This window comes from Pleurodeles waltl, chromosome 3_1 (genome assembly GCF_031143425.1).
Source record: "Pleurodeles waltl isolate 20211129_DDA chromosome 3_1, aPleWal1.hap1.20221129, whole genome shotgun sequence".
NCBI classification, from domain to species: domain Eukaryota; kingdom Metazoa; phylum Chordata; class Amphibia; order Caudata; family Salamandridae; genus Pleurodeles; species Pleurodeles waltl.
Genome location: NC_090440.1, coordinates 1,698,916,200 through 1,698,940,772, shown reverse-complemented (window position 1 = coordinate 1,698,940,772; position 24,573 = coordinate 1,698,916,200). Strand labels below are relative to the sequence as shown.

Genomic DNA, 24,573 nt, shown 5'->3' with positions numbered 1-24,573 from the left:
ACATCTTCCACATCTGCTTGCAAGTCACTGGTTTAGGGAGGAGGGCACTGCTTTTCAATCAGTACTAGCGTGATCTACATCAGCACATGCTGAAAATATGTTTTAGCTATAACTGTTGGTTTGTATTTTGTGAGCTGTAGATATACATGCCCCTCCACCTCCCGGATGCAAGCTTATGTTTCAATGTTTTTAACCTATTAACACTGATATTATCATCAGCGCAATGCCTGCTTCTCAACACTACACACACTGCCTCTCACCATTTGGGAGAAAAGCAATCTAAGGTAAAGTACTTGTTTTGGTGCATTGTGAGTTTCATTAAGGGATGAGTTACCTCGAAAAAAAACTTCTTCTTAGAGGAAAAACTTAACAATGTCTGTGTCCAGCACTATACGGCTGGAGTTTGCTAGCAGGAAATCTACAGCACGGCAAGCTGCAGACTCAATGTTGCAGGTAAGTAACATTTTCCTTACAGTTGCAGTTAAGTTCTGTTCCTGAAGTCCTGCAGCCAATGAGAACTGGTGAAGTATTTGAGCTTAGCGGGAGCCAGTGCTATTTGAGACACTAGCCAATCCGATACAAGGGCTGTTGATGGGCTCCATAGTGAGTGCTGGCCCAATAATAAATCTGCCCTTTGTTTGTTGTTGTTTTTTTGTTTTTTTTTTAACTAAAAATCATTTGAAACGTTATCCGAGTTTTGAACTTCAGGGGACTGTGGCTCGATTCTCTGTCAGGGCTGACTTTGAACACTGGGATTCAAACACTCAGAAACACACCAGTGACTTAATTGAGTACATTTGTTGGCCTCATCTCCTGGTGTAAGGTACTTCAGTTTCTTCATAAGAGCTCAATATTTGTGTTTGCAGCACGTGCACAATTAAACTATATGGCAATACTTTGCTGTAAGTGTTGCTATTATTTAAAACAAATCACACTCACCACAAAGTGTTTCACATAAAACTGACATTTGGTTTCAAGCTATTAGGTTACCCTGCCTTGGCCGAAATATCTAACCTACACAAAAATAACAGAACAAATTATCCTTTTACCCTAAAAAGCGTCAAAAGCGTGTTGACCGGTAACTAACTGCATCAGATTGTGCGTTGATAGAGATGCCTTTCACTTTTGCACAGTCTGAAGGTTGTCTCTCTTTAAAGGCTTTATAAACGTTTGACCCCACGTGGTCCGTTACTTCATCAGCTGGAGCTTCAGGTATCTAATTCAACTGTTTCATTTACTGATTGTGGTACTGCCAGCCTGCTCCCTGCGTCTCTTATCTGAGTCCTATGCAGGCAATCTTAGTGCTGCCATTCAACACACTCTAGACTTTGAGTTCGGGTCAAGTACTCTTCTATTTCCTCAAGATAGCGCTAAAGCAAAGGTAAATTCGATTTCTTTCTCACTATACCACATTAGTAGGCCGTGCCGAAGACACGTGTCATTGCTCATGAAAAGAAAAGAAATACAGTTATAATGCCAGTAGTGGCAAAGCTCTTATATAGGTCAATCCCTGTGTTTATGCAGCATGTGCCAATGAGGTACGCTGTGGAGGTGTCGCAAGGTATTTTCTATTAAAAATGTTAATGCACCTGAGTGAATCTAGTATTTATAAGGCTAACTTGACTAAGAAGCTGCCATGGGTGTAAACCAACATTGAACTGTCATTTCAACTCAGCAGTGAATAGGAGATAGAGCATGAATTCTCTGTTTTGCGGCACAAGCTCCCCAGCTATGATGTCATGAAAATAGCTTTCTTCATGGTATGCTTCAAGCTGGAGTGGACTGAAAAGTCTGGAACAGATCTGTCTTTCTCTCTCACAACCACGCACATTGTAAGCTGTGCAAAGATGCCTGCCAGGAAGCCCTGAAGTATACAAAAAAAGATGAATGGAATGCTTGAATTTATCTCAGTCACTGGTAATTACTTGGGACTGCATCTCAGGCCATCGTTTTTTGCCCACCATGCCACTTCAGTTTGGACCCAGCCATATGCAAATCAGTCTTGATCGTGCTCCAATGGGAACAGGCCAGCCCAAACTGGCAGGCCAGGTCCTCCCTGAACTGGAACACAAACAGCCCAGGACGGGTTTCGCCCTAGTTAGGGCTCATCAGCCAGGTATAGCTTGGTTCCAGTGACAGTGTGCACGGGACCCATGCCTGGGAGTACCCGTCCCACTTAGGGCAACACACTAAAGTATACAAAAAAGTGATGGATGGAATGCTTGAATTAATGTTAGCCGCTGGTAACTACTGGGGCCACATCCCAGTCCATTGCCATTTTGCACACCATGCCACATAGGTTTGGACCAAGCCATATTCAAATCAGTCTTGACCCTGCTCCGGTGGGAACAGTCCATCCTGAACTGCCAGGCCAGGTCTCACTAAACTGGAAAGCAAGGTACCCAGAACTAGCAGCATTTGGTTACAAGATAAATTAGAAGCTTGTTTTTAAAATTAGGGCAGATGTTAAAGTGATCATCAAGTGTTGGGAATGACATTGGCATATTATTTTGGGCTCACCTACAATATTTATTTCATACAGTACTAATACTCTTATACTGAGCTTTGAGTCAGTCCTCTGCTTATCTTCTCCTGGTGTTTTTTGTCAGTCTCATTTGATTGGTTTTTATTCTATGGCTTGTGTTCCTTTTCTTGTGTTTGTCCCTTTCATGGAGCATAGCCACTTTCCAATGGGGCAAAAACGTGCCTCCACCTGTTACAGAACTCCTGTGCCTGTTGGCTGGATTTCCGCTGTCGAAATACTACGTGCACAACCTAAATTTTGACTTCTTCCCCCTCACATTTCCTACCTTCTTGTGCTCCATGTTGCATCTGCTCCTCTCAGCCTGTCCATTGCATGTCCCCTGCTTGCTATCCCACTCTGCTTTTTCTGTTTTTGTGTTTTCATTCCTTTCTACTTAACTGTTGGCCCATCACTCTTCCCATCTCAATTTTGCCCAAAGCCACTCAGTAGCATTCAATTGCTTTACTACTCTCCACCCCCCCCCCCACCTAATTCCCCACCCTACCTCTTCAAATTATTTCTTTTTTCTTTTTTTGAGGGCCCAACAGCTGCAGTTTTCCAACGCCTCACTCCCTTTGTTCATAATGGCCACTCACGCACTCTACTTTTTATTTTTTTATAATTTACCTCTCCATGACAGACTTGTAACTTAAAAAAAAAAAAATGTCCACCTCAGCATCATCATAAAGCACACATGCCTGATGACTCGTGTGTGTTGTCACCCTAGGCCATGTCATCGAGCAGTGGTCTTCGAACATTCCCCCTCCCCACCCTGTCGGAAAACAAAGTAATTGACACCCCCCCCCCCCCCCCTTCCGAATTTTTAACAATCAGTCTTAATAAATTAGCAATGTTTAAATAAGTCTAGATGTATTTAAATATTGCAGTTAAGTTGTTTTACAGTTTTAAAAATGCAAACAAACACATTATACCAAACCTACTGTTCTGGTCAGGCAAAACAGTGTATAAGTGTTCACAGTATGATTATTGGGGTGGGGTGGGGGTTTTGAAGAGTATTTGGAGTCTCTTCCCATTTGACACATAGTCCCATCTTGGATATAAATGACAAAACATCTTAGTGATGGCAGATTACAAAGCCCTTTACTGCGGCTCATTTTTTTTCAGCTTAAACAAAGCCCTGTAATCAGCATGATGTTTATTTTGGTCAAAGCACCCCCCCCTGACACACACACACACAGTTTGAAGACCCCTGCCATAGAGTTAAAAAAACTGGCTACCAGAGTGTCAAGATGCATACATGGCGATGCATTCACATATTTACGAGGTCATGCTGGGGCTTGCCCTTTTGATGTGTTTTTGTATTTGCCATGTGTAGTGTTTTTCTTTTTTTTTTTGCCCATGCTGAACAGCATCCGAAACAATAATTCACAGTTCCAAAAGGTCGGGTAACACCATTCAAAGGCGAGACTTTGCCAGTGCTTGTTAATTTTCAGTGCTTGAAACTGGGGTACTGAGGTTTCAGTCCATTGAGTTGTCCAGTTGGACCGGAGCAAGGATGTAGAAACAATACACCTCAGCTTTAGCACTGGCACCAATGCAAAGTCCTCAAGGAAGGTAGAAACCTAATCATTTCCAAAATTTCTTGAGTCAATAACTTCATAGGACATAGCTGCAGAAAATCTTGCAGCTGTCACTAGGGAGCTTGTATTTCAACCCCAGAAGTTATTAGCTTCTCATTTGTTCTGCACCATGTTAGCCATCCTTTTCCCCTGCCTGTCAGTAGAAGTCCTATTTTTCATTTAATTCATAGAACTCAGTGAGCATTACAGATGTGTTGATTACTATGTAGTCTTATAATACAACATCTTGAGTTTCTAACATCTATCACCTTTGATATTCAGCTGGGATTACCTGCCTCGTTGCCTAGGTATGTACCCAAGGGAAAATACTAGTTTATGTAACTAGCACCTTGATACACCCGTGCAAGAGTCCTTTCCTCGATGTGCATCCACCTGCAAAATCAACATTTGGGCTGTAGGAGGACCCTGTCTCTGTAATGCTCTCAGCCAGCGCCGTAGAGCTTGCACCCACTTATATGCGATTTAGTGAACTCTTATAAGCTGAAGCATTCAGAATAGCCTATAGTTGAATTCAGCACAAGCGTATAGTGAATGACAGATTTTGGATGTGGTTCATCCATCATTCTCAATTAGACTCCAGCCTCCCCTTTTATCAGCAAACTGTTTTCTTCCTTTTCCGGGAAGCTCAGAAGACCCCTGAAGGTTACAAACGGTGGTTCGTGAAACTCCACCAAAATAAATAAACTATGCTCTGTGGCATAGGAGGTCAAGATAGCAAATACATCTTTATAGAGTTCTGCAGCTCAGTTGTGAAATCTGTAACATCCTGACTAGATACCAACAGTTAGAGACCCTTCATCCCATGGTAATCCATTGAGCAGTCCCCAGGAGACCAGAGTGTCTGCTTTCCATTAGAAGGTTGCGGACGGTGAATGCTCTGAGGGGAGGTTGTGTTCCTCCTTGAGCAAACCTATTCTAGATATGACTCTGAATACAGCGGTGGTGTGGAAGACCTAACGCCTTTCAGCCTGGGATGAGGGGGTGACACCAGACAGGGGGAAGGATTAATAAAGGCAGTGTCCCTGCTTGAAAACACTAATGAAAAATATACTAGTGTGAAATTACGGTGGCGCCAGGCCTAAAATGTCTCCTGAAGAGATGATGCAGAGTAATTGTGAATAGCCAGTTATACGCATGCAGTAAGATTGGGGGACACCAGACTGTTAACCCTGCCCAGTTGTGGGAGGGTGAGACAAGGAGAACACTTAGTGAGGAGACTGGTTGATAGCTGGGTTCCCCTAAAAGGAGCTTAAGTGGAGACCCACCGTGATTGGTCATTAGCAGAACGAATCCTCTTCTGCCTTGGGCTATCATGATGATGCAGCAAATAGCCTGACTGTTGATTTAACTTCGACGGGTTCAGACTACAGTCAGGTGTGTCCGGTCGCTTGAACTCAACTGCTCAACCAGTTATCGGAAGGCTCTGGCAATCCAGCATCCTCTGACTGTTGACCTTAGTTATTGCACCGCCAAGTCTGAGGTGGTGGGGAGGGCATCCCTCTGTCATGTACCTTTCAAACCCCTTCTCCACTGAAAAGACTGTAAGTTGCCCCTGTTCTTCAAGCGGCTCCTTTTTAAGAATACTTCACATTCCTATCTTGGCACAGATCCAGGTCCGCCAGGCTGCAGAGAGGCAAACTGTGGGGTGAACCTACAGCTATCAGTAGGTCAAAAGACCCCACCCCCAACCACACACACCCCACCCCAAGCAAAAGAGATGCAGAATTACAGCATGCAAGTGCAAGCTAAAGCCTGCAGCACTGTGGTATTCTAAAGACCGTGCTGACAATAAACAATCTATCAACTGATGGAAATTAATATGGAAGAAAAATTGAACTGCAGAGGACCTCTTTATTCTGAAATCCCTCTGATCAAAACACAAAACAGCTCATCACATCAGCCAACTTAAAGTACTATACCAACACCATCAATGGAGCCACCAACAGAAGTAGAATGTTTTTCACCTCTTCACATAGAAAAGAAAACTGAATATCAGATAGGACATCAGTGATACCAGGCCTTCTTCAATTCTTACACCCACCCCTTCCCATTGAATTTTTCAGTGGTGAGCCTTCAAAACCCTAACTCTCACAGATCTTTCAGTCACACTTATTTCCCTCAAACTAACTTCTCATGAAGATGTTTTATCATCCTTTGTGAAACCTCTCTCTTGAAATGCTCTCTTTACCCCTCTTACTTTTGTCTGTGCCTCCCAGAAGCGCTCAGGCCAGATCCTCTCAGGTGTAAAGACACCTTCCCTAGAACCTAATAACATCGCAAACTACCAGCACATTGCGTACTATTCATCAGCAAGATCATTGAAAAAGCTCTCCATGTTCAATTCAAGAACCACATCAGTGCAAACCATCTACTGCACTACCTGTCTGGCTTCAGATCATATTACAGCAAGGAAACGGCTACTTTACACATCATAGACAATGCCATCTCTGCCATAGACGAAGATGACTACTGATGTCGCAGGACATCTCAGCTGCCATCGGCACAGTCAACCATCCCACCTTGGGATTCACCTGCAATGTCCTTCACTAGTTCTCTTACCTTTTCAACCAACACCATTTTATTCACATGTTTAGGTAATAAAATATCCCTTTCACCTGTGGAGTCCTGCAGAGGTCCATACTATATTCTGTCATCTTCAAACTATATATATGGAGGTGTTTGGTGTTCTTCTCACAGATAACTGCATCAAGATTAATAAATATGCAGATCATACACAACTCTGCTTGATAAAGTCTTCTCTGCTTCGGACAGTCTACACCTCAATCACTGCTTGCACATCATCCAGACCTGGAATCCAGCACCTACTTGAAGCTCAAATTTAATTCCTGTTATTTTTCAGAAACAGTAAATAAGCAAACCTGGATCATTGAAATAAACCTTGATGGCTTTGAACCCCATCTTTCATTTGGATTCACCCTGCACACCAACCTCAGCCTCAAGGAACACCTTGCCAAAAACACAGAGTCAGCTCTCTCTTCTAAAGAAAGTCAAACTATTTCTTCCACAGTGCGACTTCAGAACTGCTGTTCAACCCCTTGTATTCTTGCATCTGGATGGTGTTAATTCCCTACTCCAAGGCCTCCCAGACACCACATGGACAGCTTAGGGGTATCCTACATGCTCGGACATTTCTCATCCAGGGCCTGAAGGAATATGATCATATTGCCAGCATTTTGATGAGACTCCATTGTCTCCCCTTACCATCCTGCACCATCTTCAAAACCAGCTGCATCATTTACAAAGCTGTCACAACCAGAAGCCCTGCTTATCTTTCAGAGAAGCTCATAATATCTTATGCATCTCAGCACACCCACAGCCAGGACTTCATCAGACTGAGAAGTGTCAGAAAGTCAAAACAAGACATCAACCGTTTTCCATCTGTGCAACCATCATCTGGAACAACTTCCCTGCGTCCATCAGGACCACCTCAACTCTATTCCAATTTAGGGAGGAGTTGAATTCTCACCTGCTTAAAGAATACTACATCACAAGACACTACTCATTGTCAACCCAGCGCGTCTCCCTTTAGTTGGTGACTTTATGCTTGTTTTTGACCATGTACAATGTTTTGCTGCCTTTTGGCTAGGTTGGCGCTATAGAAATACCATAGATACATACATGGGTCATTTCAATGTATTCACCTGCATCTCATGTTCATCAACCTCTGTAGAAACAGATGGTGTTTAGTACCCCCATCTGAGGCCGCCACCATACTTTTCAAGTGCCTCACAGGGAATGTTAAGGATTTGCTAAAAAAGTTTAATAAGGGGGCAGTCCTCAAAGCTGCTAAACATTATTGGAGCGACCCACTCATTCTACACAAGGCACACATGCTGGGTAGCAATTGTAGATGTCCATGCAGATACAGATTTGCTACTGCTTATCATGCAGGTTTCATTAGTGGTCAAGAGGGGTAGCAATTCTGATTAGACAGCACCGTCTGTTTCAGGTAACATACACATAAGTAGATTAGGTATTGGTAACAGGATCTTTACATGGTAAGCCCATCACATTGTTCACAATCTGTGCATTGCCGCCCTGGTTCTTCCTTCAGTTAGTTGGATCTTCTTTGTTCACAGTCTGCCAGGTTGTCAATAATATGAGAATATTTTGGTATGATGGATGTTGATTTCGATAGATTTGACCCACAACTTCAGACACCTAGAGGCCAACTCCACTTGCAGCCTTTACACACTTATTAGGGATATGTGATGTCTGGACACCGCTTACCCCACTGTTTACCCCTCTAGGAAGGGCTACTTTCTTTTATCTTGGGCATGAGGCTGGGCACGATACCTGCCACATTCTTGAAGTTCAGATTTATGCATCTTGGGGATGCTTCCAAAAACACAAAAGAATATGGTGCTACCGGACTCAGTATCAAAGCTATGGAAAAAGAGAGTCAGATTGACACAGCCATAAAAGAGACACGCCTAGGTTACTAACCTACAGATGGATATATAGCAACCAATCCAGAGACTGCTGGGTGAGGGATGTGGGAAGTCATGCTGAAAACGCACTTTATTGACTGTTGGATAATAAAGTTCCATTATTTGCAGTCGTTATGTATTGTTCCTCTGAAGGATTTTTATTTCCTTAAATGCCATTATAGTGAGTTTAAAAATAAAATAAAAAATAAAGTATTTCATTGGGGTGCAAGTGTGCTGGTGGTCCCCGGGCACTGATGGTAAACAGTACACACCCCACCCAACCATTCACGGGCCGCCCATTCCCCGGGAAAAGGGTAGACACTAACTCTGTGGCTTAAAGTATGGGATTTTAATAGCTGGTTGTACTCTTTTCTTTGTTGTGTATATAGCGTCTTTTAATTTAAATGTCAACGGATAACTTCCCCTGCAAATAGGATCATAAAACCTGCTTTCAGGAAAGCTCCGGGACAAAGCTTTAGCCTTCCTTACTTTGTCTCAATCTTAACTCGTATTGTGGGTAAGGCAGTATTGATAAAACTTCATCATAAAGTACTGATGATAGTGCTAATTGGCATAAGGCCGTGCTACTGTGTTACCTACGCTCAGTACCATAGGTAAAGTAGAAATGTTAGATTTGGAGATAGGACAGTTTAACCTATATTCAGATCTCAGAAGGATGACTCTTTGGCTCGCGCCTGAATGGCCCTGCACCATTTGTGCATGCTTCTTGTTTTGTCCTTGGTTTCTGCTCATTTGATCATGTAAATGACATGCACCTTTTCTCTGTGAGCATGGTGTTATTTGGGCTATTTCTTACTATATACATTGTCTGTGTACATATACGCTGTGTTTACACAGTGTTTGTATTTCTCATCTGTCAGCTTTAACCTAGTGCTGGTGTGACAAGACATCTCCCACTTCACATGGACACTGTCCAGTTCCACATGTGCATGGTGTGTGCATATTGCACATGTTTTTTCTCAGCTCATTAGTGTCGGGGCCATTTCTTACTACACAGTAAATGGCAAGTGTTTATTTTCTGTTTGTGCACGTGTTGCTGTTTTGCATGATCTTGCTTTGCCCTTTTCCCACTCTTCGTATCACACGCTTCCTTTGCAGATGCTCCAGATTTGAAACACACCGAGATGGAGTTGAGCTATGGAGGTGACCTTGAAATTCCACTTGAGAGTTCACTGGAAGATCTGAAAACGCAGGTGAGTCTGAGACTACAGCACAGCGCCAAATGTTTCATCAGTCATGTAGAAATATGTGCAGGCAGGGCTTTAAATGAGATGAAAAAATCGGGGGTCTGTAAAAGGGAGCATGGCTTAAATATGTAAACTACATTTCTGTGGTTCCCATAGTGTGCTGGTATTTTGGTTTCTCTGTTTCTGAATCCAGAAATATATCACAACAACTGGCATACACCTAAAACCTGCTAGGACTATTGGCTTTGTCAGTGGTTGTTAGCTGTTTAAGATAGATGAGTAACAACAATTATTTTGTTGTAAATAATTAATATTGAAAATCTTTCAATTCTATAAATATGAGACTGTAAATTAAATATTATTGAGGCCGGTAGCAGGAGTATCACTCTACAGTTATTGGCACTTTACTTGACATATAAGCCTTTTTTCTCACCACATCTCATCCAAATGCATCTCTTATCTATTTAGCACTCTCTTTTCAATCTTTCCTGAATGGACTTCCTCATTCCCCATAGCCCGTTCACAAACATTTTACCTAAAATTTCAATTGCAACTGGAATACGTAACCAATGCTCTGTGTGCTCTGCAGAGAGGCCAACCCACTGGCTCACACTGCCTTCAGCTTCAGCACCAGAACTCAGGTGCGGCCCTTCATAATCTCCTGGCGTGATCCAGTTCCAAGTATTCTGCACTATACAAGAGTAATAAGATGCACAAAACACTCAGAAATTATGGAAATAGTTAAGACTTAGGAAATGCATGTGAAATAAACAGGAGCTACATCGCTGACATACGTGAATCTAGGGTTTGGTGGGGACCTATTTAATATCAGTTTTAATGCTGTATAACAGAGCCAGATCCCCAGAATCCCGCAACCACAAACATCTAACAAGCTACAGCGTCTGCCTTTAAAACCAAAGCGTCCATAGTAGGGATAAAACATTGTACAACTATTGCACCAATCAATCTAAATAAATCAGGACCTTAATAAGCACCAAGTATGCGCTCCTTTTTCTCAGCATGCATACTCATAGCATTTATTTGTTTTTGACACTTTTCTGCAATTCCACAAATCAGGATACTAAACACACATATTTCTCCCTTTGCGCTTGACGCCCTCAAAAGCTGCAGGTATTTGGATAAACTTTACTGGGGAGCAAATACAGTAGCTTCACTTTAAAAGGGGCCAGCGACCTACAGCCTGGGATGTCACAGGGGGTAGGTCAGTGTGACCAGGCATCTCAGAGCACAAGGAGCAAATCTCACTTACCATGCATGCTCACATCTAATCCTACCCTATGGTGAATGGGAAAGGATAGGATCTATGTCTGTGAATGACATGCATACATCAAAACAGTGATTCCTTCTTGGAGGGTGGGGGCACCAGCTCGGACTTTCTAGGCACAAAAAATAATTTCTAATTCAGAATCATTCAATATGTATTAAACAGATAATTTAATTTAATAAATCAAATTATCATGCAAGTGCTCCAAATACGACGCAGTGAAAGTGTAAAGTGAAATCAGTGAAGATGTGCATAGGTGCTGTACAAAGAGTATATCTAGTGATTGATGGATGAAATAGATTAATTATTGCAAGCTTCTAAATGAGAGTGCATAGTGATTATCATTGTCAGTCATATCAACCCACAAGTATAATTGTTGACATTGCGACCTTGTAATACACACATTTTCAGGGTCATCATCAGGGCAAAGACACAATAGTAGCAACTATTGGGGGAATATACTCATGATGAGGTTAATGAATCAAGAAAATGTTGAAGAATCGCTGGGAAAACTGGTGTATGAGAAGCACCTCTCAAGGATCAGTGCCGCGGGCTGCCGATTTCATGCTATTGTGCTAAGGAGCTACGATCTGCACTGTTATGTGAATGACTTCTGGCCTCATGCAGGGATGCAGCCTTCAGTGCCTGACAGCATCAGTGGCCTACAGTGGATATCACCAAAGACACCCGTGCAGGCAGCATTAGTGGCCTACAGTGGATATCACCAAAGACACCCATGGCACTGAAGGGCTTTAGAAAAGTAAACCCTGTGTTGTATGTGTCGTTGCAGAAAGTTGATTTACTGCCTGGCTTCCGACTCCTTGTTCTCAGGAGTCAGGCAACCTAGAGATAAATTCATTTAATTGTTCAGAGATCTTATCTCTAAATAAATCTGTGTATTTCATATTTTTTTTACAGAAAATATGTAGACATTTCAGAGGGGTGCAGCCCCAGATCTCTAAAGCAGAAACCACCCTACTTTGGACAGAGGGACATATTTCACACTAAAAGAAAAGCACAAAAAATATCAGTACTACAAACAGCTGTGTGCTTTCTGGTGGTTTGCGTTGTTTCTGTGCTCCTCTGCTAAAATGAATGTGCAAACATGACAGAATTACACCATGAGGTATAATTTTAGGGATGTCTCGTAACCCAAAAAAATATGAAGGATTACAGAAGTATAATGGAAATTTTGTTCAGGCCTGATTGAGACCACTTATAACTATTGCAGAAGGAAATGCAGGTGCTGCCGACCATGGTCCCATAGAACCAGTACCCCTTCACCAGTGGGGTGAAAGAGACTGCACTTCTACTTCCTTATCCCCAAAAAGGCTAGAATTCTCTGCTCGATCCTAGATATCAGGTCCTTCAATTGGTACATCCCGTCGGCGCACTTCAACAAGATGTCGTTCCAGTGCTCTCTGTATGGATCAGATGGTGACCCTAGACATGAAGGATACATTTCATATCCCCATTCATCCAGCGCACCTGTGCTTTGTGATAAGTGGACAACACTGCCAATTCAAAGTATTTGCTTCAGCTTCATAACGGCCCCAAGAGTGTTCACCAAATGTCTAGCGGTGGTGGCTGCACTCCATGGCATAAATGCCATTCATGTATTTCGTTACCTACAGGATCAGCTGATAAAGAGCAGCAGCAAAAAACAATGCTTAGCACTCTCAAATGCCATTGCCTGTCTTACGCCATCTAGACATCATAGCTAGGCTACAAAGCCACATCTCATGCTGCTTCAGTTTCAACCTTTTCCAGGAAATGTTTCAAGCTCCATTACCTACCCAATTGGAGAGACTGTGATGGCATTCCAGTGGCTGCTGCCTCTTTTTCAATGCATCACGTGATCTCACGTTGAGAACAGTAACGAAAATGCTGGAGATGATTTGATTGTGTATAACCATAGTGCTGCATGCAAAATTATACGTGTCCACTGCAGAAGTGTTTGCCGAGGCAGTGGTCACAAGCAGAGGACAGTGGGAAGATCTAGTGTTAGTAGGGCCCTGAACCTAGCACTCTCTCCTATGGTGAAGCCAAAAAATGTGTTGCTGGGTAAGCCAGTACTGGACCCCCTATTACAAATGGCCATTGCCACAGACTCCTCACTCTTAAGGTGGGGAGCCTGAACATACATGAGAGGAACAGAAACACCACATTAATTACCTGGAGACCACAAGTAATACAGTTGGCATTCCTGGAATTTCTCCCTCTCATTCAAGACAAAAGGTTACTTATCAAGGCAGATAACATGACAGCCTTGTACTGCATCGAGAAGCATGAAAGGGACCTCATTCCTTCCTGTCTGTGGGAACCCAAAAGATTTGGCATTGGACAATTTGGAAACACATTCTAGTACTAGCCGAGTATATCCCAGGAGTGGACAACAATTTTGCGGACCTGTTAAGTAGGAAACATCAACAGGTCCACAAATGTAAATGAATACCCACATGCTTCACAAGTATTTCAAAGATGCAGCAATCCGGCCATTAATCTGTTTTCCACCGAACAGAACAGAAAATGTCAAAACTTTGCCTCTATGTTCCAACACCCACAGTTGATGGGCAGTACATAGTGGAAAAACAGGTCAGGTACATTAGTCTGCACTTTTACTCCACGACTTCTGATCCCATACGTGGTAAGGAAAATGAGGCAACGTCATTGCCCCCTGTTCTTCCAAAGGAGTGCATGCAAATCTTGTGGGAGATGCACAAGACCACCAAGCAGCTTGCTTAGCTGTGACATGGAAAAGATTGTATTTGTCTTCTCTGGTTTTGGACAACTGATGAACCCTCTGAAAACATCTGTTCAGACTTTCATTAGATATTTGCTAAATTTGCATAATACAGGATTGGCATACACCTCTATTTGTTTACTTTTGACTGCAGTGTCAGTATACATGCAAAACAGAGAACATTTGTCACTTTTTAAAATACATTGTAATTAAGACCTTTATGGGATGCCATAAAAGAGTAATTTTTCCAACAACCCCTCCAGCGCCAGTCTGGAACTTGAATCTAGTTCTTACAAGATTGATGTGGCTAATTTTGAGGCACTTCAATTTTGTGGCATGCAGCTTTTGTCTTGGAAAGTAGCCTTACCGGTAGCTACCACCTCCTTTAGAAGAATCAAATAATGACAAGCGCTGACAGGGGAGCAACCTTTTATACAAGTGTGCAAGGATAGATTAGTTTTGAAAATGCTGTATCTATTCCTAAGAGGGCATTGCATACCCTTGATGTCTAGCGGAAGAGGGCATTATTTTATTACATTGACAGGATGAAACCCATCTATAAAGTAAAACAACTCTGTTTTCTCTGCAGGTCCCCTCGTTTTCTGTATCATATTATTAGGTAATCATTTTTTGGTTAAGTTTGGAGATGTAAAAAAAAAAATATTTTAGTAAACATTGATAATGCTGTTAAATATCCTGTGTGTGGGGCGAGTGGTGGTGTTTTTTGTTCTTGTTTCATCTGGGGGAAAAATGGATAATGCTTCACCAGGTATGTTTTACCTCTCTTTAGTATGATGATTAGCAAGACCGCTAAAGTTATGTAACAGTGCTGCACCAAATTATGGGACGAAGTTGACTGAATTGTGCGGCAAGCAAAATGCTAATTTCTGTTGTAACTTAACTCAAATAGGCATGGCACAAATTGGATCCCCAAACTGTAGAGAGACAGCAGCTTCTCGTAAGGGAAAACTAAGCACATTTTTCAGATACATTCGTAGTAGTAAAGCTCATTTTAAATGCATTCAAACATGTTACGCTAAAGCTCAGCGCATCTTACTTGGGGTGTGAAAGTTAATTCCACTTATAAGAAGGCTGCTAGTGTGACCTTCAGAGGGAACGTTCCTGTTGCAGTGATCTGTACAGCTGCTAAATGATCCACACCACATGTTCACCAGACACTACTGTTTGGATATACTAGCCCATTTGAAGTCTTTATTTGGCTCAATAGTTTTAAGAACTTTATTCCAGACATCTGCATTCACTGCTCATTAGCCACCGTTTGAGAAAGTAGTGGATTTACTGTCTCCTCAGAGTATGGGTTTCTATAGCCACAAATACTATGGATGGAAAATATTATGTACCCTGTAACCATCTGTTAGTAGCTTGTAGTTCTATTGATTCACATTCGTCCAAAATCCACAATGGAAACAAGATATTAGTTACAGTTATTGCTTCACAATGCACAGTGCACGTATTATGTGTTCCCTTATATGTCTCTAGCATTACTTATCCTCTGTGGGAAGCGATCTGTGGTGGAGTCTTTATCTTAGTTCATAGGCCATCTTAAGGCTGAAACGTTTTTCGAACAAAAACAAGTTGCAGGCATAAACTCCCAAGATGAAAGGACTCCAATGAGCATTTGAATCCACAGCACTAACTGCTTTGAACAGAACGTTTTCCTTTGTCATCTGTGAAACGACTGTTCATGACACCATTGAAGATTTCTACGATGCAGGACTAGTGTTACAAGCCAGTAAATGTTTGTAGCTTGTGTGGCTGTAAATACACATGTTCTACTTACTCCTGCCCTCACTATTGGGCTTTGAGATGGCAAGTTGTTTTTGTTCAAAAAATGTTTTTTGAGTCAAGGGATGTCAAGTGACTCCTGCCTTAATAGTCAATGTGCATGAGCACCAACACCATTTTTAGGTTGTTTATCTCTGCCATCGGGTTCATACTTGTACCAATGTGACCTGCAGACTCGACTTGTTACACACTGGAACTTTGAATCCTCATAGTTCAACCATCTGCTTCCGCCATTGATAAATACCTTATGATGTCTGCAGTTGTTATTTCTTCTATTTGTTTTGTCCATGCCAACGCACTTCGTAAATCTCAACATAACACTGGTTGCCTGATCCTTGTTAGGTCCATGCCCTTCGAAGACTCACGCTCTATCTTCATTCTTCAGCGTCAGAGAATGTTGAGGCGTAGAGAGTGATGGAACCAGTTCCCTTAAGGAAATGCCCTCAATACCACACTAAGTATTGTTGGGCAGCCCTCATAGTGTTTGTAATCTGTGCTTCTCCTCAGAACACAACAATGCCTAGTGAACGTTCTGCCCTGATTTCCATTGTAAGAAGACCATTTGCTACTGAAGAGACAGGCGCTTGGCTCACATCGGGATGCAGCAACAGCCAACAGAAGAAGCCCTGGACCTCTTCTGGGAACCAGACCTGCTCTGCGCCAAGGTGGAAGATGTTGAATCTTCAGGTGTCCCACCTCACCAATCCGTTCTAGAGGTCATTGACTCTAGCAGTGCGGAGGCTCCTTCAAACTCCAAAACCACTTTGAGAAAAAAGGATGTGGCTAATCCGGGTACCGCATCTGCCTCCAATCTATCACATTACAAAAGGATGTGGTAACCACTGAATAAGGTATCATAACAGTCCCAGTTTTTATTTTTATTTTATCAGACAGCCTGTCTACATTATTCTTCTTCCTCAACTACGGGCAATTCCAAGAATTGGATGGGGTGGGCTCAAAGGATATCCGAAAGGTGAATCCCGGAGAAACACCTAGAGGAATTGTATGCAAGACAGAAGAAAATCTTTATCCACCCTAGTGCAGGGAAGATCTCTTCCAAGGTGTCTCCTACAAAGACTGCAGAGCCTTGGCTAAGAAGTGGAGTCAGACGTTCAACAACAAACCTATGCCAGACTTACCTTTGGAACCATCACCACCGCCTAAGAGGCTAGGGGACATGGCTACAAGAGCTCCTCCTTATGCTCCACCTTCCCCTCCTCCACCAGCACCCCCTCTGCAAGGCCTTTTCACAAATGTCCCCTGACTCTTACTCACACACTGGCAGCTCTTAATCCATGCCAGATGACTACTAAACCCCCTTCCACCTCCTCCCTGCCGAAGACCAGTGGGAAGGTTATGATTTTGATTGACTTAGAACATATCCCAGTCAGGGCATCTCACCCAAAGGATACTACAGCGTATCATTGCGTTATCCAGCATGCAGTTGCCTATCTCGAGGTGGATATGCACTTTGTGCCTGAGGAGAAAGACATCCTTGTGCAGACACTTATCAAATCTGAGCAGTCCGTGCAATTGCTCCCAGTATTGAAGGGAATGCTTATGCCTGCCACTGAAACTCATTAGTAGTAAGTACATACTGCTCATAAATGCCAAACCACAGGAGGCACCCCACTGCCTGCCAAATAAAGTGGAATAGCAGCAACCTGTTTCAGCACAAATTCTTTATGGACCTCATTCTGCAAGTGACCATTACCACAGGCGCATCCATGTCTTGATGGAGGGGCGCATCTCCACAACATGACAGCAGACTAGAGTTGGCCGAACCGTTTTGAGGACATTATTTTAGACATCTGCATCCTCCACTGGCTGACTATGGCTTTTGGGGTGTGGTACCGTGCAGATTGTGTATCTACAGCCACCTCTGCTATGAACTGAAAATGTTACTTTCTCTGTCAGCATCTTTTCGTAGCGTGTAGTACTATAGGTTCACATGTACCCAACCACATTCATTACAGCCAATGGTTTCTGCAGATATCTTTTATTCTTAACACATATTACTTTGTTACACTCATGCTCACCATACTGATGTCACTCACCATTCCTTACTTACGCCCCCTCTCCTGAAACTGTAACAATGGAGTTGGAGCCGATTCATATTACCTACTAAAGGAGAAGTCACTTGACATCCCATGACTCCAAAGACAGCTTAGAACAAAAACAACTTGGAATGCCCAAGCCCAAAACTACATGCTTGGAGTATGCAGTGCATGTAAATCTACAACACTACATTCTATGAACAGATGCTTAAAGTGTAAGTAACGTTTTTCTTTCCTTCTGATTACAGGACATTCCTACGTCTCACTGCTGATCATTTCTCTGTGTAATCCAGCCCGGGAAAGTTGGGTTTGATGGATGAGCATACATTGAGAATTAGTCTCATTCGTTAGCAGTCCACACGTTTCATGAAAGATCCGCTTTTATGGATCATCTCTTGATGGTGAGAATGGAGCTCTCACTGTTCAGTGCTTTGCTCTTGTGGGTTCAGTTTGGTCAGGCAGCCTTTATTGTGTAATTCAGTCAGTTATGGTAGTATTGGATGGAAGGGTGTTTGTTTGTCATATCCTTCATGGTGGCTTTGTGAAGGCACTCCACTGACTGCTTTTCCAAGTCAGCACGTGCAGGAAGATCGCGGCATTAGAGTTCCCTTCCACAACCCCAACTCAATCCGTGGAGCACAGCTCTGAATCAAGGACAATCAGCAAATACTTTTACTAAATGCACTTTATATCTAAAGGATTAGACTTATGTATTTTGAAATTATAATTACATTATTAATTACCATGTTCGATGGCATGTGTAGCTGCAGATACACATGCTGTGCACATCCCGCCATCTGGTGTTGGGCTCGGAGTGTTACAAGTTGTTTTTCTTCGAAGAAGTCTTTTCGAGTCACGAGACCGAGGGACTCCTCCCATTTGGACTCCATTGCGCATGGGCGTCGACTCCATCTTAGATTGTTTTTTTTCGCCATCGGGTTCGGACGTGTTCCTTTTCGCTCCGTGTTTCGGGTCGGAAAGTTAGTTAGAATCTCGGAAAAATCATCGGTATTGTTTGCTTTCGGTATCGGGTTAGTTACAACAGATCGACACCGAATTAAGAAGAGCTCCGGTGGCCCTTCGGGGTTTTCTTCCATCCCCGTCGGCGCCTGGTCGGCCCGGCCACGTGTCTCTTCAAGGCTGATGGAACGGACCCCATTCCGCTTCTGTCCAGAATGCCATAACAAGTATCCATATACAGATCAACATCTGGTCTGTAACTTGTGTTTGTCACCAGAACACAAGGAGGATACTTGTGAGGCCTGTCGAGCGTTTCGGTCCAGGAAGACACTCCGGGACCGAAGAGCAAGAAGACTGCAAATGGCAGGACAAGAGCGTTTCGAGGAGGAGGAAGAAACATTCTCCACCCAGGAGTTGGACTCTGAGGAGATCGATCCCGAGGAAACGCCGAAAACCGTGAGTAAGACGTCGAAAACAAGAACTCACAAGAAAAGCGCTAAAGCCCAGGGGACGCCACCGCCAACAGGCCATGGCTTAACCCGAAAAGTAGGTGACCGTTCATCGGCACCGAAAAAGGGCGAGCTGGTGTCGAAGTCATCCGACTCCGGTCGAGATACCGGCACACAGCAATCTCGGGCCCGAGATAGTGGCTCAGAGAAGATTCGGCACCGAGACAGCGGCACCGCAACGGGTCGGCACCGAGAGAGCACGACGCCGAAAGTAAAAAAGGTTTCGTCGGAGCCGAAAAAAGCAGCCGAAAAGGTTTCGGTACCGAAATATCCGGCCTCGGAACCGAAAACAAGTTCCTACACTGAGGAACAAGGACTGTCCACACAAATGAAGACACATAGATTTGGACAGGAATTACAGGCAATAGAGCCAGATCACACACAAAGACGGCTCTTTATTCAAAAAGATACAGGGAAGATCAGCACTCTTTCGCCAAGACAAAGACAAACAGCCACACGCAAAGGTGGCTAAACAAGTAACACCACCACCATCCCCACATCACTCTCCGCAACCATCACCGGTAGCCACTCCACCAATGATGCAATCCCCAACTCATACAGGAATGAGTCAAGATGACCCTGACGCATGGGACCTTTATGACGCACCAGTGTCAGATAATAGTCCAGAATGCTATCCAGCTAAACCATCGCCACCAGAGGATAGTACAGGCTACGCACAGGTGGTGTCAAGAGCAGCTGCATTTCATAATGTCAGCCTTCATTCAGAGCCCATTGAAGACGACTTTCTTTTTAATACACTGTCGTCCACACACAGCCAATATCAGAGTCTTCCTATGCTACCCGGAATGCTAAAACACTCCAAACAAGTGTTTGAGGAGCCTGTTAAAGGGAGAGCCATTACTCCAAGAGTAGATAAAAAATATAAACCGCCACCAACAGACCCAGTGTACATTACACAACAGCTAACACCAGACTCTGTTGTAGTGGGAGCAGCGCGCAAAAGAGCCAACTCTCATACTTTAGGAGATGCACCACCTCCAGATAAAGAAAGTCGAAAATTCAATGCTGCAGGCAAAAGGGTGGCGGCACAGGCAGCAAACCATTGGCGTATTGCAAATTCGCAAGCTTTTCTAGCCAGATATGATAGGGCCCATTGGGATGAGATGCAACACCTTATCGAACATCTACCCAAGGAGTTCCAAAAAAGAGCGCAGCAAGTAGTAGAAGAAGGACAGGGTATCTCAAATAATCAGATACGGTCAGCAATGGATGCTGCAGACACAGCTGCTAGAACTGTCAACACAGCTGTAACAATAAGGAGACATGCATGGCTGCGTACATCAGGATTTAAACCAGAGATACAGCAAGCTGTGCTGAATATGCTATTCAACGGACAGCAGTTGTTTGGGCCGGAGGTGGACACTGCGATCGAAAAACTTAAAAAAGACACTGACACAGCCAAAGCCATGGGCGCACTCTACTCCCCACAGAGCAGAGGCACATTTCGAAAGACACAATTTCGAGGGGGGTTTCGAGGGCAAACCACAGAAGCCACAACCTCACAAACAAAGCCCACTTACCAGAGCCAGTATCAGCGGGGAGGTTTTCGGGGACAATATAGAGGGGGACAATTTCAAAGGAACAGAGGAAAGTTCCAAAGTCCCAAAACTCCTCCAAACAAGCAGTGACTTCAAGGTCACAAATCCCCAACACATAACACCTGTGGGGGGGAGACTAACCAAGTTTTACAAACATTGGGAGGAAATAACAACAGACACTTGGGTCTTAGCAATTATCCAGCATGGTTATTGCATAGAATTTATCAAATTCCCTCCAAACATCCCACCGAAAACACACAATATGTCAAAACAACATATAGATCTTCTAGAAGTTCAGGCATTGCTACAAAAAGAAGCAATAGAGTTAGTACCAAAAAAACAAATAAACACAGGAGTTTAGTCCCTGTACTTTCTAATACCCAAAAAAGACAAGAGTCTGAGACCTATACTAGATCTCAGAACATTAAATACCTACATCAAATCAGATCACTTTCACATGGTTACATTACAAGACGTAATCCCACTGCTCAAACAACAAGACTACATGACAACACTAGACCTAAAGGATGCATATTTCCATATACCAATACATCCTTCACACAGAAAGTACCTAAGGTTTGTATTCCAAGGGATACATTACCAATTCAAAGTGTTGCTATTCGGAATAACAACTGCACCAAGAGTTTTTACAAAATGCCTAGCAGTAGTAGCTGCACATATCAGAAGGCAGCAAATACATGTGTTCCCGTACCTAGACGATTGGTTAATCAAAACCAACACGCTAAGACGGTGTTCACAACACACAAAATATGTCATAGAAATCCTCCACAAACTAGGTTTCTCAATCAATTACACAAAGTCACACCTTCTGCCGTGTCAAACACAGCAATACTTAGGAGCAACAATCAACACAGCAAAAGGGATTGCCACTCCAAGTCCACAAAGAGTTCACACATTTCACAATGTGATACAGACCATGTATCCAAATCAAAAGATACAAGTCAAACTGGTGATGAAACTACTAGGCATGATGTCTTCATGCATAGCCATTGTCCCAAACGCAAGGTTGCACATGCGGCCCTTACAACAGTGCCTAGCATCACAATGGTCACAAGCACAGGGTCAGCTTCTAGATCTGGTGTTGATAGACCGCCAAACATACATCTCGCTTCAATGGTGGAACAGTATAAATTTAAACCAAGGGCGGCCTTTCCAAGACCCAGTGCCAGAATACGTGATAACAACAGATGCTTCCATGATAGGGTGGGGAGCACACCTCAATCAACACAGCATCCATGGACAATGGGACATACAGCAAAAACAGTTTCACATAAATCACTTAGAACTGTTAGCGGTATTTCTAGCGCTCAAAGCATTTCAACCCATAATAAGACACAAACACATTCTTGTCAAAACAGACAACATGACAACAATGTATTACATAAACAAACAGGGAGGCACACACTCAACACAGTTGTGTCTCCTAACACAGAAAATATGGCATTGGGAGATTTACAACCACATTCGCCTAATAGCACAATTTATTCCAGGAATTCAGAACCAGTTAGCAGACAATCTCTCTCGGGATCACCAACAGATCCACGAATGGGAGATTCACCCCCAAATACTAAACACTTACTTCCAAATGTGGGGAACACCACAAATAGATCTATTTGCAACAAAAGAAAACTCAAAATGCCAAAACTTCGCATCCAGGTACCCACAACATCAGTCTCAGGGCAATGCACTATGGATGAACTGGTCAGGGATATTTGCGTACGCTTTTCCCCCTCTCCCACTTCTTCCATATCTAGTAAACAAGTTGAGTCAAAACAAACTCAAACTCATACTAATAGCACCAACATGGGCAAGGCAACCTTGGTACACAACACTACTAGACCTTTCAGTAGTACCTCATGTCAAACTGCCAAACAGGCCAGATCTGTTAACACAACACAAACAACAGATCAGACATCCAAATCCAGCATCGTTGAATCTAGCAATTTGGCTCCTGAAATCCTAGAATTCGGGCACTTAGACCTCACACAGGAATGTATGGAGGTCATAAAACAAGCTAGAAAACCTACTACTAGACACTGCTATGCAAATAAGTGGAAAAGATTTGTTTATTACTGCCATAATAATCAAATTCAACCGTTACACGCATCTGCAAAAGAAATAGTAGGATACTTACTACATTTGCAAAAATCTAACCTAGCTTTCTCTTCCATTAAAATACATCTTACGGCAATTTCAGCTTACCTACAAATTACGCACTCAATTTCATTGTTTAGGATACCAGTCATAAAGGCGTTTATGGAAGGCCTAAAGAGAATTATACCACCAAGAACACCACCAGTTCCTTCATGGAACCTCAACATTGTCCTAACACGACTCATGGGTCCACCTTTTGAGCCCATGCACTCTTATGAAATGCAATACTTAACGTGGAAAGTTGCATTTTTAATTGCCATCACATCTCTAAGAAGAGTGAGTGAAATTCAAGCATTTACCATTCAAGAACCATTTATTCAGATACACAAAAATAAAGTTGTTCTACGGACCAATCCTAAATTTTTACCAAAAGTAATCTCACCGTTCCACTTAAATCAAACGGTAGAATTACCAGTGTTCTTCCCACAGCCAGATTCTGTAGCTGAAAGAGCACTACATACATTAGACATCAAAAGAGCACTAATGTACTACATTGACAGAACAAAAGTAATTCGAAAGACAAAACAACTATTTATCGCCTTTCAAAAACCTCATACAGGAAATCCAATTTCAAAACAAGGCATTGCTAGATGGATAGTTAAGTGCATTCAAACATGCTATCTTAAAGCTAAAGGAGAACTGCCTATTACACCAAAGGCACACTCAACCAGAAAGAAAGGTGCTACCATGGCCTTTCTAGGAAATATTCCAATGAACGAAATATGTAAGGCAGCAAAATGGTCTACGCCTCATACATTTACCAAGCACTACTGTGTAGATGTGCTAACTGCACAACAAGCAACAGTAGGTCAAGCTGTACTAAGAACATTATTTCAAACTACTTCAATTCCTACAGGCTGAACCACCGCTTTTGGGGAGATAACTGCTTACTAGTCTATGCACGGCATGTGTATCTGCAGCTACACATGCCATCGAACGGAAAATGTCACTCACCCAGTGTACATCTGTTCGTGGCATTAGTCGCTGCAGATTCACATGCACCCACCCGCCTCCCCGGGAGCCTGTATCCGTTTAGAAGTAGATCTTAAACATTTGTACATTTGTAAATATATTACTTAAAACTTTATTATGTACATACGCATTCACTCCATTGCATGGGCACTATTACTAGCATACACAACTCCTACCTCACCCTCTGCGGGCAAAACAATCTAAGATGGAGTCGACGCCCATGCGCAATGGAGTCGAAATGGGAGGAGTCCCTCGGTCTCGTGACTCGAAAAGACTTCTACGAAGAAAAACAACTTGTAACACTCCGAGCCCAACACCAGATGGCGGGATGTGCACAGCATGTGAATCTGCAGTGACTAATGCCACGAACAGATGTACACTGGGTAAGTGACATTTTCCATACATGGCGTGTTATAAAAAAAGTAATTTTTTGCTGCCTGATAATCAGTATTAACTGACAGAGGTGCAAGTTGAAAATTTAAGTGAGGATTCATAAGTATTCTTTGAGTTGTCCCAGATTATTTCTGTATTAAGTTCATAACCTACTGACCTACTTTATTAGAATTTCAAAGTTTCAAGAATAACAGCAGTAAATGCATTAATTCAATGAGAAACCTTTCTGGTATCTGAACCTGTGATCTACAGGTTACACCCAGTGTCCTGCGGCAGGGACTTGAACCCTACACAGATTTCTTCAATAAGTGCGTTAACCACCTGAGCACT

General features: G+C 42.9%; 1 protein-coding gene across 2 annotated transcripts in view; it reads left to right on the top strand.

Annotated features, from left to right (window-relative positions):
• USP40 (ubiquitin specific peptidase 40) overlaps positions 1–24,573 on the top strand; it is a 570,914-nt gene that overhangs the window by 431,001 nt on the left and 115,340 nt on the right. For both annotated transcript variants that reach the window (XM_069225530.1, XM_069225531.1), the window contains one exon: positions 9,696–9,790. In XM_069225530.1, coding sequence (XP_069081631.1) covers positions 9,696–9,790 — 95 coding nt within the window. The remainder of the gene's footprint in view (positions 1–9,695; positions 9,791–24,573) is intronic.